The 14477-nt window shown below is 28.9% G+C and overlaps 1 protein-coding gene across 7 annotated transcripts in view; it reads right to left on the bottom strand.

Annotated features, from left to right (window-relative positions):
- Nucleotides 1–14477, bottom strand: part of LOC112691621 (acetyl-CoA carboxylase) — a 43081-nt gene that overhangs the window by 8153 nt on the left and 20451 nt on the right. For 6 of the 7 annotated variants that reach the window (XM_025565943.1, XM_025565944.1, XM_025565942.1 and 3 more), the window contains 10 exons: nt 3667–3781; nt 3428–3557; nt 3037–3155; nt 2774–2954; nt 2225–2427; nt 1943–2152; nt 1551–1884; nt 940–1102; nt 774–870; nt 557–714 (listed from right to left, as the gene is read on the bottom strand). In XM_025565943.1, coding sequence (XP_025421728.1) covers nt 557–714; nt 774–870; nt 940–1102; nt 1551–1884; nt 1943–2152; nt 2225–2427; nt 2774–2954; nt 3037–3155; nt 3428–3557; nt 3667–3781 — 1710 coding nt within the window. Of the gene's footprint in view, nt 1–556; nt 715–773; nt 871–939; nt 1103–1550; nt 1885–1942; nt 2153–2224; nt 2428–2773; nt 2955–3036; nt 3156–3427; nt 3558–3666; nt 3782–12826; nt 13661–14477 lie in introns of those variants that run through there. The other variant, XM_025565940.1, reaches the window with a different exon arrangement.

Below are 14477 nucleotides of genomic sequence, written 5' to 3'. Positions count from 1 at the left end.
ATATAATAATATTTAGGTTTTGAGAATTAAATTTAAATAATTGATTTTAAAGTTGTACAATATTTATGATATAAACATAATTGTAAAACATATTGATAATTTTAATTGGAAAGGTAACATATTTTGGTAATCATCATAATATTATGCTGATTATTTATTGGTATACTATTAAATCTGAAGTAATATGAATGACAAACATTTTTTTTAGCAATTGGATAACATACAGCTTACTTATAAATTATGAATAATTATAAATTATTTTTATCTCACATATTCTTTTTAGTAATACAAAAATAATAGTTTTAGGCATTTGTAGTATATTATTTTAATAAAAATTAGAATATATACATATATTTGTTATTATAGTTATGCAATATATATTTAAAACCACACAGGTTAAATGTCAATCAATAATTTATTTAAATAAGTAAATATTGTGAAATAATGTTGTGATTTATGATCATTATTTTAGCTTTATAATTTTTAGATAATATTCAATGAACCATTTACTAATTTCTCATCTAAATAAACTATCATAATAACTAAATTATTTTACCGTTCTAAAGATGTTTGGAAATTTTGGAATGATTCTGAAATTTTACGATCGGCTATATGAAGTCCTCCACATATGACTCCAAGTAATACATCTGGTTTTTCAGATTGTACTCGCTCTGCTATTAATAAATCCAACCAAGCAGTATCAATTGTATTTGACTGAAATAAATTTTAATAAATTTAAAAACATATTAATATAAAAATAAACCATTATATACCTGGAATGACTCAGTTTCAAGAAGTGTGATTAAATATTCAACTGTAGTTCTGAAATCTCCTCTAATGGATAATTCCTTAAGTGCAATAACTAGATTTCTATAATGAGCAAACAAAAATGTAGGATTAAAATATATTCCTTTATATACCTTAATTAAATAATCTTACTCTCTAGCTTGTTCTCGATTTTCTCCCCAGGAGAAACAATGACCAAATTGAGAATCAGCAAATTCATGCAATCCTCCTGAAGCAGCTACACTGAAGTATCCCCATACATTCTTTGAAGAACGGAAATTTAACTCCTGAACAGTTCCAGAACTAGGTTTAAACCCTAGTAAACAATAATATAAATGTAATAAACTCAAACAAATTGATTTTATGATTTGGGTAATATTATATATTAATAATTACTAATAAAATATTAATAGTACTTCAAATATCAATACTTCCTTAGTAAAAATATGATTTATACTATTATATTAAGTAACAAAAGCATGCAACTATTTAGTTACTCATATATTTGACATAATTTAATCTAATCTAATATAAATAGTGAAACATGTAAAAGACAGAAACTGAGAATTTACACTAGAAAATATTTTAAAATATAATTAATTTGTAGAACTACCTAATCTAATATGTATACTCAGTTTCTTATGGCAGTGAACTTCACTGTTAATTAAAAACAAGTTTGCTAAATGTTAAATAGCTACATTAATCATGCCATACACAATTTATACTATAAAATATTAATATATGTTAAGTTCTTAAACAATTACCTTCATCAGGATTTTCACTAGTAATTCGAGCAGCAATTACATGACCCCATGGATGAGGTTTATGTCTTGGTGCATCAAAATCAATAAAGCTATCTCCCCAAGCAGATTCACCATACAATAATCTTATGTCTTTGATACAGTTAAGAGGTAAGCCCATAGAAATTTGTAATTGAGCAGCTGGTAAATTAACATCAGACACCATTTCTGTACATGGATGTTCAACTTGAAGTCTAGGGTTTAATTCCAAAAAGTAGTAGTTTCCATCTGTGTCATATAAATACTCAACTGTACCAGCACTAACATAACCAACCATTTTAGCAAGACGAACTGCGGCCTATAATATAATAGCTTAGATAAAAACCAGTAAAAGAATAACTATAGTAAAATATTACTTTTTCCATATCTTCAAAAACGCTTGGTTCAGCAATCACTGCAGGAGCTTCTTCAATAATTTTTTGATGTCTTCTCTGAATTGAACAATCACGTCCAAACAATGATATAGCATTACCATATTGATCAGCTAAAAGTTGTACTTCTAAATGCCTGGCGCATTTAGCTAATTTCATAATAAATATTGGTGATCCAGGGACTTCAGATTGGACCTGCAAATAATTAGTTTACTTTCATTATAACTGAATATAAAATTCAATAATTCAAATTGTTTTTGAAAATACCTGTTTAAATGCATTTGGGAATTCTTCAGTATTTTCCACTTTCCTTATACCTTTACCACCACCACCTTCACTAGCTTTTATCATAACTGGGTATCCTATCTTTTCAGCGGACACGATACCTTCTTCAATATTAGCAACACATCCTTGTTTGTACAATTCTGGTCCAATTTCAATTTTTTTTCCAGAGTAATGACCAGTTACACCTAAAAGCAGAACATTTATAAAATAAATATTTTAGTTATTATATCGATGATTAAATGGCCAATTGTCTTAAACCACGTTTTGGTCGAAAATGGGATTGTAAAAAATTATTAAATTTTAGTAATTTAAATAACTATTATAAAATTTCAATTCTTAAAACATCTGATTTTTCATGTATCAGGGAATAAATAAATTCTATTTCATACAATAAAAAATTATTATGTAGGTAAACAACATGTTTAAAGTGTCTTGTGAAATCATATTTTAGTGGGTTATAATACATGGCATTTCAAACATCGATATTAATGTGTAGGTAAGTATGTATCTATATGCTATTTTGAGTTATACCTAAACCAGACCATGGCAATGTTGGAATTTCTGCGGTTTGGGCAACAATACTTGAAGCAATTTTATCACCAAGAGCAAACATAGCTTTATCAGGTGGTCCGATGAAAGAAATCTTATTTTTTTCCAAAAGTTTGGGGAGTTCTGGATTTTCAGAGGCATGTCCCCAACCAGCCCATACAGCCTATTTTAAACATATAATATATAAAAAAAAAAAAAAAAATAATGATTTAAATGTTATATTAATTATATAAAAAAATGTATACTTGAACTTGAGAACGAATGGCTATATTGACGATAAGTTCAACATTAGCATAATTGTTGTTATTTGTACCTCCAGGTACTGGTACATAATGATCAGCCATTTTAATATACTCAGCATTTGCTAGAAAATAATAATTTAAAAATATAATCTGACAAACTCCAATAAATAAAAATTAATTTTAGTTTAAAGTTAAAATTGATAGTTTAATAAAAAAAAAAAAATATCCAAGAAACTAATTTCGATGTGTTAGAAAAACAAACAAATATCAATTAATATTTATGTTTATTTTATTTTACATTACATTACGGGCTAGTGTCCAAGATACAGTTAAAAACTAAATACATAGTTAGAACAGATAAAACAAATTAAAAAATCTATTATTAATATGTTACCTTTAAGATCTTCTGGTGTAACCATCACTACAAATCGTACGGCTCTTTCATTTCTAAACATTTCATAAGACCATCGACGAACAGATCTCATGCATTTAACTGCAGCAATACCATTGTTAGCAATCAAAACCTAATGTATTATAAACATATTATTATATTTAGTTAATTTTAATATTCAAAAAAATATTTTTATTAAAAATGAATTAAACTAATATAAATTATTCATCATTAGTATTCACCTTGTTAATAACTTTTGTTCCTTTAAAACGTTTGACAAATTCCTCAGGAGTGCTTACATTAAAATCTTTTTCAGTAAGTCTTTGATGTATAACATTGCCTTGAGACATACTAGGCCTATAATAAATGAACAAAATATATTCAGTATAAAAGTAAATAACAAAAAAAAAAAAAAAAATTAATTATTATAATATATGAAATATATTTAACAACCAATTAAAGTTTTTAAGTACTAATAACTTTTTATTGATCAGATAAAGTTACAATTATTAGTAAACTATATAATTTAATAATTGTATATTTAAGTGTGAATAGCATTTTATGACTTATATACTATTTGTATAATTGAAGAGAACAAAATATACAATTGAAATAAATGTGTTAAAACTGCACAATAAAATATAATACAATTGACAAATTTTATGTAACAGAATATTTAAATACATAAAAAATACAAATCATAATATACATTTCTTTCAATTAAGTTTTGGAGTAACAGTAGTTGATGATAATAAAGTTATTATAAATGACATAATAAAGGTATCACCTGGTATTAATGTCTAGTTAAATATATACTAACTACGTAATCAGTATTTAACTATGACACATCTGATTTTCTAGTAACAACCTTATCTTAAAAACCACTTGTAATATAAATTTAATTCATTTTGATTCAATAATAAGTGAATGAAGTATAACTTTATTTTTCGTAAAAATAAAAAGTATAACTTAAAATGTATAAAAAATATATTATTAACACAAAAATTTTAACTAGGTATAATAAATTAATCACTTTACAAGACAATATATTAATGATTTTTGTTTATTGTCCACATACATTAAGTTTACTGAAGGTTTTTATTTCTAGGGTTTAATATTCATTATAGGTTGGAACACTTAATAAGACATGAAAATAAATAAAAGATAATAGTTTATTGTCTTGCAGTGATTTATTTTTTAAATCATTAATAATGACTTGGGCAGTTAGAGCAAGGAACATGCCACTAATTAGTCATAGAGCAAAATCAAATATTTATGCACGTACTTAAAACCAAATACCATAGGCACAATAATTAGTTACTTTTATAACATTTATTTATTTAAATTAAATTGAATAATTAATAGTTTAAAACTTAAATTTCCAATGCAATAGACAATAAATACAATGAATCATCAGTTAGCAACATTCCTTAATTTCTTATTATATTTTCAGAAAAAAAAAATTGATCCAAACTTAAAAAAAATAATTGCAATTTGTGTAAAAAAAAAAATATAAAGCAAAATTAAACTTATGTAATTTAATTCATTTAAATAAAATTGTATTAGTACTGTGTGTACATTTTACTTTAGATAACTCAAAACAACAAACAAATGTTAAAAAATCGACTTTTGGTCATTAGTCATTACTAACACACGCTATTAATTATTAATACCAAGTTTTTATTATTTAATACAGATAAATATTTAAAATACATGCGGCGTCATTATTTGATAACATATTCGTACTAGTCATTAATATAGTAATGCCTTTGATATATTTTATCATAAATATTTAAGTTTTAAAGTACACACAGCACCACCGTATGAAATTCTCCATAGTTAATTAAAAGCAAATTTTAAAAGAATATTTTAATAACACAAACTAAGGATTAATATTTTTAAGTTCTTAAAATTAATTTCTATATTACGTAAATTATACCAAAAATTTGAAAATCAAAAATAAACAAAATGTTGTTAAACGTGTAAACAATTTATACATTTTCCAGAAATACAAAATAATCGAAGCTTAAGTTTTAAATTTTATTATGGTGCATAGATCTGCTACCTAAATAATAACATAAAAAAAAATTAAAAATAATAATAATAATAATCACGTTGGATTCTACTACTGAGTAGATTTCCCGCCTCATATGTGTATCATTCAATCAAGCGATATTAAAAAATAAAATTAAAAAAAATAATGTATTACCCAATTTAGACATCGTGTAAATATTAGTACAGATGAAAATAAATAGTAATACATAAAAATACTATCCACAAATAGAATATTGTTTTCTATTTATAGAATTGGATAGGTAATTTAAAAGAAATAAGTAAAACGCAAGACAATTTATAAAAAAAATTATAGAACAGTGAAGGCGTGAGGTAGAAAATGCAAGCACATGCTATGCAAATCATTAAACAGATAAATAAACAATGTATTAAAACCCATATTTTTTTGACAAAAATTAATATTTTATTTAACAGTTAAAAATACATAATTGGGAATCACGAAAGTGCATAAAATGACTTTAAGTTAGTGATAAATCAAATATACTAAATTAAATTATATATATATATATATCTTTAATTACGTATTTTAAACTATGGAAATGGTTTAAAAATAATACTTAAAACTTCCCTATTATATTTAATATTCATTATTTACTGAATTAAGAAATTAAATTGATAATGGTAGGACACAAAAATCGATGAACATAACTAAAATTAAATACATCTCCAATAAAATAATATAAAAAGTATTTTAATTTAAGTATTTATACAATACAAGGTAAGATTATCGAATGAACCAAAGTTAGAAAATATAAAAATTGATATAAATATATTATGATAAATAGATCATAAAAAGAAATATTTTGATTTAAAAATACCTTTTACCGGTGTTCTTGGATCATTCAAACGTGTTCAATACAGATCTACAATATCTACAAATTTAAATAGACAATTTGAGTAAAATATGACACACACAATATGTAGACATATCTTTAACATCAATTACATAATAACAATTTTCTATGACATTAATATACATTTATATGTTATATTCAATTATAAATTAATTATTGTTCTTCTTCTTCACCTTTTTTCCAACTATTTGGGGTTAGTCACCATTATCCTAAACCTTCACTCGTCTCGATTTTCTACATCCCCTATGCATACACCAACGATGCTCATATCATTCTCAATCGTATCTAACCATCCCTTTTTTGGTCTTCCTCTTCCTCTTTCCCCTTCATCGTTCATTATCATAGCAACTCTTATTGCATTTTTTTCCTCTTGTTTCATCACATGCATAAATTAATAAATATTAAATAAAATAAATTATCATAAATAAATAATTTATTAATAATTTATTAATTTTTACAATAATTATTATTGTTAAATTAAAAATAAACACTCACATATCACCAGGGCCGTATATAACATTGAACTAACAAGGACCTTGAAACAAAATCATATAAGGATTACTTCCTTATGGATCGTCACATAATTTATGGTTGACTATTTTAGTCGTTCCAATTTCAAAAAGTAACTAGTATTGAAAAATGCAGAGTATAAAAACCACAGCACTTATTTTTATTTCTGATACAAGGGATTTTAGACAATTAAGGGTCTTTATAATCAAGATAAACGGTAACCATTATCCTGAACCAAAGACAACGGTATAAATGAGTTTGTTTTTTACCGCATTTTTCAATCTATGGAACACGAATAATTGAACATTATTTTGAATAAAATCGCATGAAAAATTGAGTAAATATCTTGAGATGCCTGCACATAAAAGTTAAGAACCACTAGCATATTATACAACGTAAAAACTGTGCATTATTAGACGCAGAATTAAAAATGAAAAAAAGCTGAACGAAAAAAAAATTATTTAAATACATAATCATAGGCATTTAAATTTAATTTAATTTACGTTTTTAAAGTGAATATAATATTCATACATGATAAAAATGATAATATTCTTTATAATTCATATTTTTCAACAAATTATGCTTCTTTATTCTCTATAACGAATTTAATTAAATCTCAGATTAAATCGGAGGAAAGAAATGCTTTGACCGATGAAACAATTGCTGCTTGTGTTTCACTAAAAATAACAAAGTACACTCATAACATCAAAACTTTATCCGCTAAGAAACAGAATAAATGAATTAAATATATTTTAATCTCACCAAATTCAAGGATATTTAATAAAATATTAAAATATCATTTATAAAATTACAAAAAAAAAAAAAAATATGTAGTACCTACTTAATAAAAATACTGTAATAAATCTTTAATTTAATTTTTAAAAAATATAATTTCCTTTGGTCACGTGACCAATTTTCAAAACCTTATTTGGAAAAATTTGGCACGACCTAAAAAAGGTTCACCGCCCCTGTTATATAATAACATAGGATAAAGTGCCTTAAATATTTAGTAGTTGATAAAATACTACAGTTTATTAGCAAATTAATTTGACCAATTCTCTGTTTTTTTTTACTTCTTGGTTAGGACTTTTAAGGACTATAAACTATAAATAATCACTCCTAAATTTAAATAAGCAATATAACATAATGTATTATAAGTATATTATTTCTCCTCTTTAATTTAATTAATAAATTGAAAATTAAGTTAATTTTTGAAATATTTTAAATAACTGAGATCTAAGAGAGGCCCTCATAGTCCCTCTTGAATTCGATTCTGTGCATGATAAATGTAAATAAATAATTAATTTCTAAGTGAGAAATATATTTTTACCTTAAATTACACGTAATATGAATACTATGTAACTAACATTTCATATTTTATTCACTCTTTAATAAATAGATTTTTTACAATTTTTAGTTAAAATGGAATTAACCTAAAAGCAAAAATTTTCACACAAAATACGAAAATAAATATGAAATCCTAATATGACTTTTGTAAGGTAAGACATATATCTAGATTCTAGAAAGTCTGCAAACCCTGAATTTACAGTGTAATCATATTTGATGACTTCCAATAGTTAGTATAGTCAAAAAGTTTCAATATTCAAAGAGTATTCGAAGAATGCAGGAACTTTAATAATTAAATGTAATTATTAATTACATTTAATATAAAATAGTAGTACCCATATTTTGCTTTAATAGTTTTTAGATTATAAATACTAAGTTTATAGATGAACTGAACCTTTATGTTTGTAATATAACATAAGATTAATCATTAATTACTAATTATTACAAATTTAGAGTTTCAGTTTACCTATAAGCTTAGTATTTATAATCTAAAACTATTAAAGCAAAATATGGGTATTATTATTTTATACATAAAAATATATAAAAACAATTAGCAATGTTTCATTAAAATGAGTAACTTATTAGAAAGTATTAGTCATTAAAATCAGCGTTTATCAACCTTTTTAACGTCGCGACCCCAAAAAAGGTAAAAATTAAATCAGTCGCCTCAAGACCCCACTTTACAATAAAAACTAACTAAAGCTTTTACCTGTTTTACTAGTAATAAGATATATTATATCATTAACCAATAACAAAACAATAATACGAGTTTTTGAATTCCTACATGAAAGAAATTAAGTTTATAGCATATACATATTACAAACTAACTTTTTCATTTTTATTACTATGGTCATGTATAAATTATTTACTTTTAATGTTAATTAAAGGTTATTTTTCTACATCAGCATTTAATTATTTCTGAGAATGGCGATCCCTCATTTAGGGGTTCGCTCAAGGCCGCATTAAAGGGAGGGGGGGTTTAGCCCGGGCGATAGCCGATACACCTTTTTTTATCTTACTAAAATTAGTAATTTTATAGATATAAATTGTATATATCTATTCATTTTATAATTTTATAATGCAATCAGTGCTGTATTTAGACATTTTGCGTCCCGGCGCAAAAAAAAAATTGGCGCCCATCTAAGGGACCTACCCACGGAAAATATACGAGGAGATAGATCCTCATGAACCTTTTAGATATTCTAAAATCAATGCTATTTTTTGTAGTAGGCACGCCACCGTATGCCACAGGTGATAACATAATACGCCGTATTGTTATAAAAAACCTATGTTTATTGACATTATCACAACAAATTTGGGAACTAATATTAGGTAGGTATATTAATAATATTCTAGATCGCTGATAGCTATATTGCTATAAACACATTAACATTAATTTATGATACTGTTATTAAAAGAAAAAAAGGATAATAATTTCAAAATAATTTTAAAAGTTCAATAATTCACAAATGAGCAAATTTCCGACCATAAAATGTTGGCGCCCGAGGCAGTTGTAGCCAGTGCCCCCGCCCCCCTTAAATGCGGCCCTGAATGCAATTGACAATTTGTGAAATAATTAAAAAAAATTTATCGTTTTGTGAGTAGCTTTGTAAAGCATATTTTGTCAAAAGGGCCAATATAAAATTTCAGCCCCTGGGCCCAATAAGTACTTAATCCGGCCTTGCTCGGAACTACGTAGAGTACAAACGCATAATTTCACGTCACTTAATTTTGTGATATACAATTATACATACAATTATACCTATTAATCTTATAATTTTATAATGCAATTAACAATTTATGAAAAATAGTTCAAAAAATGTATCATTCTGCGAGTGTAGCGAGCAGCTTTGTAAAGCATGTTTTTTTAAAAGGGCCCATATAAAATTATAGCCCCAGGGTCCAATAGGTGCTTAATCTGGCCTTGGGTTCGCGACCTACAGATTGCGAAACGCTGGTATAGATTTCTGATAAACATTTTCAAAGATCTTTAATTCATATTGCATTTTACTTTAAATCATAAACCATTGATTTTATACTAAAAATGTATTATATAACCACCAATAGTCAAACTTTGATTTTTATGCTTCATTAACATATGGAATATATACACCTACCTTAAATGATTAGGACAGTAAAAATACGAATAAATTGTCACATTTCATATTACAACAAAATTTTTCAATGTTTATACTAGTAAAAAATCAATAGGTAATATATTTTTAGCATAATTAGCTCAAAGTAAATTTCTAATTTACATTAATGAACTGATTTTAAAAGATAATATATTAAGTGTTTTACGTTTTAATGGTCAATAAATAAGAACGCACCTATCTTATTCTGGCATGTCTATTCTCTAAGAGTTTTTGCCGCCATTACTATACTTCGCCACAAGAAAAAAAAACAGAAACGTGCCTATGATGAAATGAAAAATTAATATAGTTCCGCTAACCATTCAGTTAAATATAAAAACGAAAATCAACTTCATTCCCTTGAACTAATTCGTGGCAAGAACTTATAAAAAAAAAAAAAAATGCATAAGTAAAGAAAAGTATATTAGAATGTTCCTTGGTCGTTAACCACCATCAACCTTGTCTGTTACTATGTAATACCAAAATTAAGACGCAGCATCTATTTTTCAAAGTTAATACACATTACTATCAAACGAATAAACGTAATCTGATGACGAATAATTTTATTTTTAAAGCAATTTTTAAACAATTCAATCGTTCAGAACTGAAAAAATACAGAATTTCTACTATAATTAGCTGCACCTACGTCAAATTATGTATTATATAAGATATAATTTCCAACAATGTACTTTCATAATATTATAACGATTTAAAAATTTAAAATTAGCAGTTATTTTTTGCCTTGAATTATTTTTTAGATTTAGATTTTTACGTTTAAGTTTTCACTTTCGTCAAAATTATAATAAATGAACACGCAAATTGCACAATAATATCGCAAGCAATCACACGTTATTAGAAATAAACCAGTACTGATTATGTAAATAACAACACTGATTTATGTTGTTAACATTGATAAATCAGCAAGTAACTGCTTATCACTACTAATAATTAATAAGTAATTTATTTAAAACAGTCTAAAGAGTTGTCCAATATACCGATATTAATATTACCAAATTAAAACTGGTTTAACTACGTTTATCCAGTTCATAACTTGGCAAAATTAAAGAAAGGGGACTCTAGTTCCTTAAAAAAAAAAGAGCGTCCCAAAACTTATTAAACGTTATAATTATAAAATAATAATTGTAGGGGGAAGCTAGAATATCCATCTCCTTGCACTCCCCCCCCCCACAAGTCAAACAATTTGTTTACCACAATTATTTAAAAAAAATATTTGAAATAATAAGTGTGTGGAAATTTATACCGGTATTTACAAGGTTTTATTATGTAAAAAAGTCGAGAATTAAATTATAAATAAACATGAAAAAACATTTGTGGGTCACATTGAATTATGTGTAGAATACATTGTTTTCGCCAACAACTTGATGCGTTAAACACGTGCTAAAACAAAACGAATGAATACGGTTTTAACGCAAAAAGTCGGTTATTATACTTAAATGCTTACGATGAAACTTAAATATAAAGAAAACTGACGTTTTAAGAGTAGTTTAAAGAAAACGAGTTGATACAAACAAGTATACTATATAATTATTTAATTAAGTACTAGAAAAACTACTAGATTATGTATTAACACCATTGTCGGTACTGGAATTAATACTTGACCAAAAAGTGCACATTTCTGAACATGTTGTAGTAAGAAATTACGACCAAAAATGGCATATGATGCCATTAAATAAAAAACAACAAGTATGGTAAGTATACTTTTTGGAGTTTAGTTTTCCACACCACATCAATATGCATAAACACACACACAATCCAAATGATTGCTTGGATTTCGTATGCAATTTTCGTGCACCAGTCAAAACAAAATAAAGAGAACACAAAAACAAAAAACAAATAAACAAGGTTAAAATACGCTAAAAATCATTGTGCAAGACATAGATGCGGTATACAACGATTAATCTATAAATCGGATTGCATCATTGTATAAATCCCTTAAAACACGGGTATTAATTAATGAGGTATAAATATGTGTGTGTGTATTACAAGCAAATGCTGAAATCTGATAAATTCCTGAGATACCCTAATGAAACTAAAAAATTATTTGAGTAAAACGTCATTTCATGTTTCGACATGACATAGTGTGACTAATATTATTTGATTACATTTGTTAATGAATAATATAATGTAATCTATTTCAAGTATCAGTTCGAAATATATATTTTCAATTTTGCGGTGTTATTTTCGAAAATGTTTAAAAAACATTGATTTCAATATCACTGGCATTACATTTCGGGGGAAATCAGAGAATTATCAATATCAAAAACATACTGAAAAAAACGCATTGTCCAAATACGATCCTATGAAGTGTAATCGCTAATTAAGAAACATCTAGGTTACGATAAATGTCGGATCTTCTTCTAACACCCGTAAATTACACCGCAACAATTTTATTATTATTATTATTATTATTATTATAATTCGTTTACTTGTTACTATTGCGTTATGCGTTTAAGGGGCACACTTACGTGATGCCGGATTTTAGATTTTTAATCGATTTCCACTGGGCAATCTCATGTTTGGACGGCGGCCGATCGTCGTGCATAGACGACAGGAGTCCGGCGGACGAGGCGAACGCGCGCAGCGGCCGCGGCGAGTTGCCGCTGGCCACCGGCGGGAACGACGACATCGGTTCCAGCTGTATGCAAAACGCGTCGTCCGCTTCGTCCGAATCGACCGCGGCGGACGACGCGTCTTCTTCGCCATCCTCGTGGGCCGGTGATGACGGTTGCTGTGCGTCCTCGACGCCGCCGCCGTTCAACTGCGACTTGTTGCCGGTGGTGGACGTCCGAAGCTCGGACAAGACGAACCGCCTGGAGTTCCTGCGCTGCAGCATGACGTTCGCGCGGTAGCCGTACGCGAGTGTCGGACGTGTGCGTTCAACTGCGCGACGGGTGATGACGACACGTGCGGCCGAGCACGCGTGCCGCGAGCGCAGAGCACGAGCGGCAGACGGACACGCACGCGCGATAGCAGTAGCGACGATTACGACACGGCCGGCGACGCGAGGCGGTGAAAACAATCGGATAACGCGGACGACAGGACTACGATACAACAACTGGTCGTGCAGCACCACCAACGATTGCACTGCAATGTGCTACGGCTCCGTATTGCTGCGCACTGCTGTAATTACGATTTTTTCGCTGTTGCCCCGTTGCATCCGGCACCGGCCACGGTTGTTGCGTTACGGCGGTGGGCGATAATGATGACGATGATGGTGCCGGCGTAGGTAACGATGACGGCGCGTACTTTTTTACGATGGCCGCGTTTAGCGGACCGTTGTCCGCCAACGATCCTTCGACGGCACGGAGGGGTCCTGTGCGCGCCGCGAGTACGATCTATACGATTTACTACGGTACGCAGAACCGCGCTCCAATTCGACGGTAAGTTACTGCACTATCGGTCGGCCACCGTGCGTGAGCGTTACGGACACGGTGCGCAACTGCAACACGTACGTGGATTTTCAGTTATTAATTAACAACGCGGGCCATTAAATCGACTGCGTTGCGCCATTTATTAATTAGCACAATATTTTTATTGTTCGGGCATATATTACGCGGGTCACACGTCGACACGACCCGTGGTACGAGCCCCGTCCTAGCCAGCCGTGCGAAAACGCCGAAGACACTGCACACGCCAAGGTCGATTTTCACCACCACGTGCGTGTTAACAGGTGTAGGCGATTACAATAGTATTCGTTTGGAAAAAAAAAAAAAAACACGACTGAAAATAGATTTAACGCGCTAAAATAACACAAACACAAACGCAATCACGCGGGCACGTGTAATATTTCGTCACAAACCAGTCAACGTCGGTACGTGAGAAAATACGCGAATGGCCGACATAAACACAGGCGTTAAACGCACCGCACTAACCGCAATGAAATCGTCCGTTTATTAAAAGGTGTACGTCGTTCATTGTTATAATAAATGTCTTGGACGCCACGTTTAGATTTCCGGACGACGACGTAGCGAAAATACAAATGTAAAACCTGACGAATATTTCACATGTCCCTACGTAACAGCCGAACGAATTCGATGGTCGTTGCTATAGAACACAACACGACACACATATTAGTCGAACGCGGTGCTGTAGTGCCGAAGTGGCTATAATATGTAT

This window comes from Sipha flava, unplaced genomic scaffold (assembly GCF_003268045.1).
Source record: "Sipha flava isolate LNK unplaced genomic scaffold, YSA_version1 65_pilon_pilon, whole genome shotgun sequence".
Classification (NCBI taxonomy): domain Eukaryota; kingdom Metazoa; phylum Arthropoda; class Insecta; order Hemiptera; family Aphididae; genus Sipha; species Sipha flava.
Note: the sequence above shows the minus strand (reverse complement) of the source record. Positions and strands in the feature narration are given on the sequence as shown.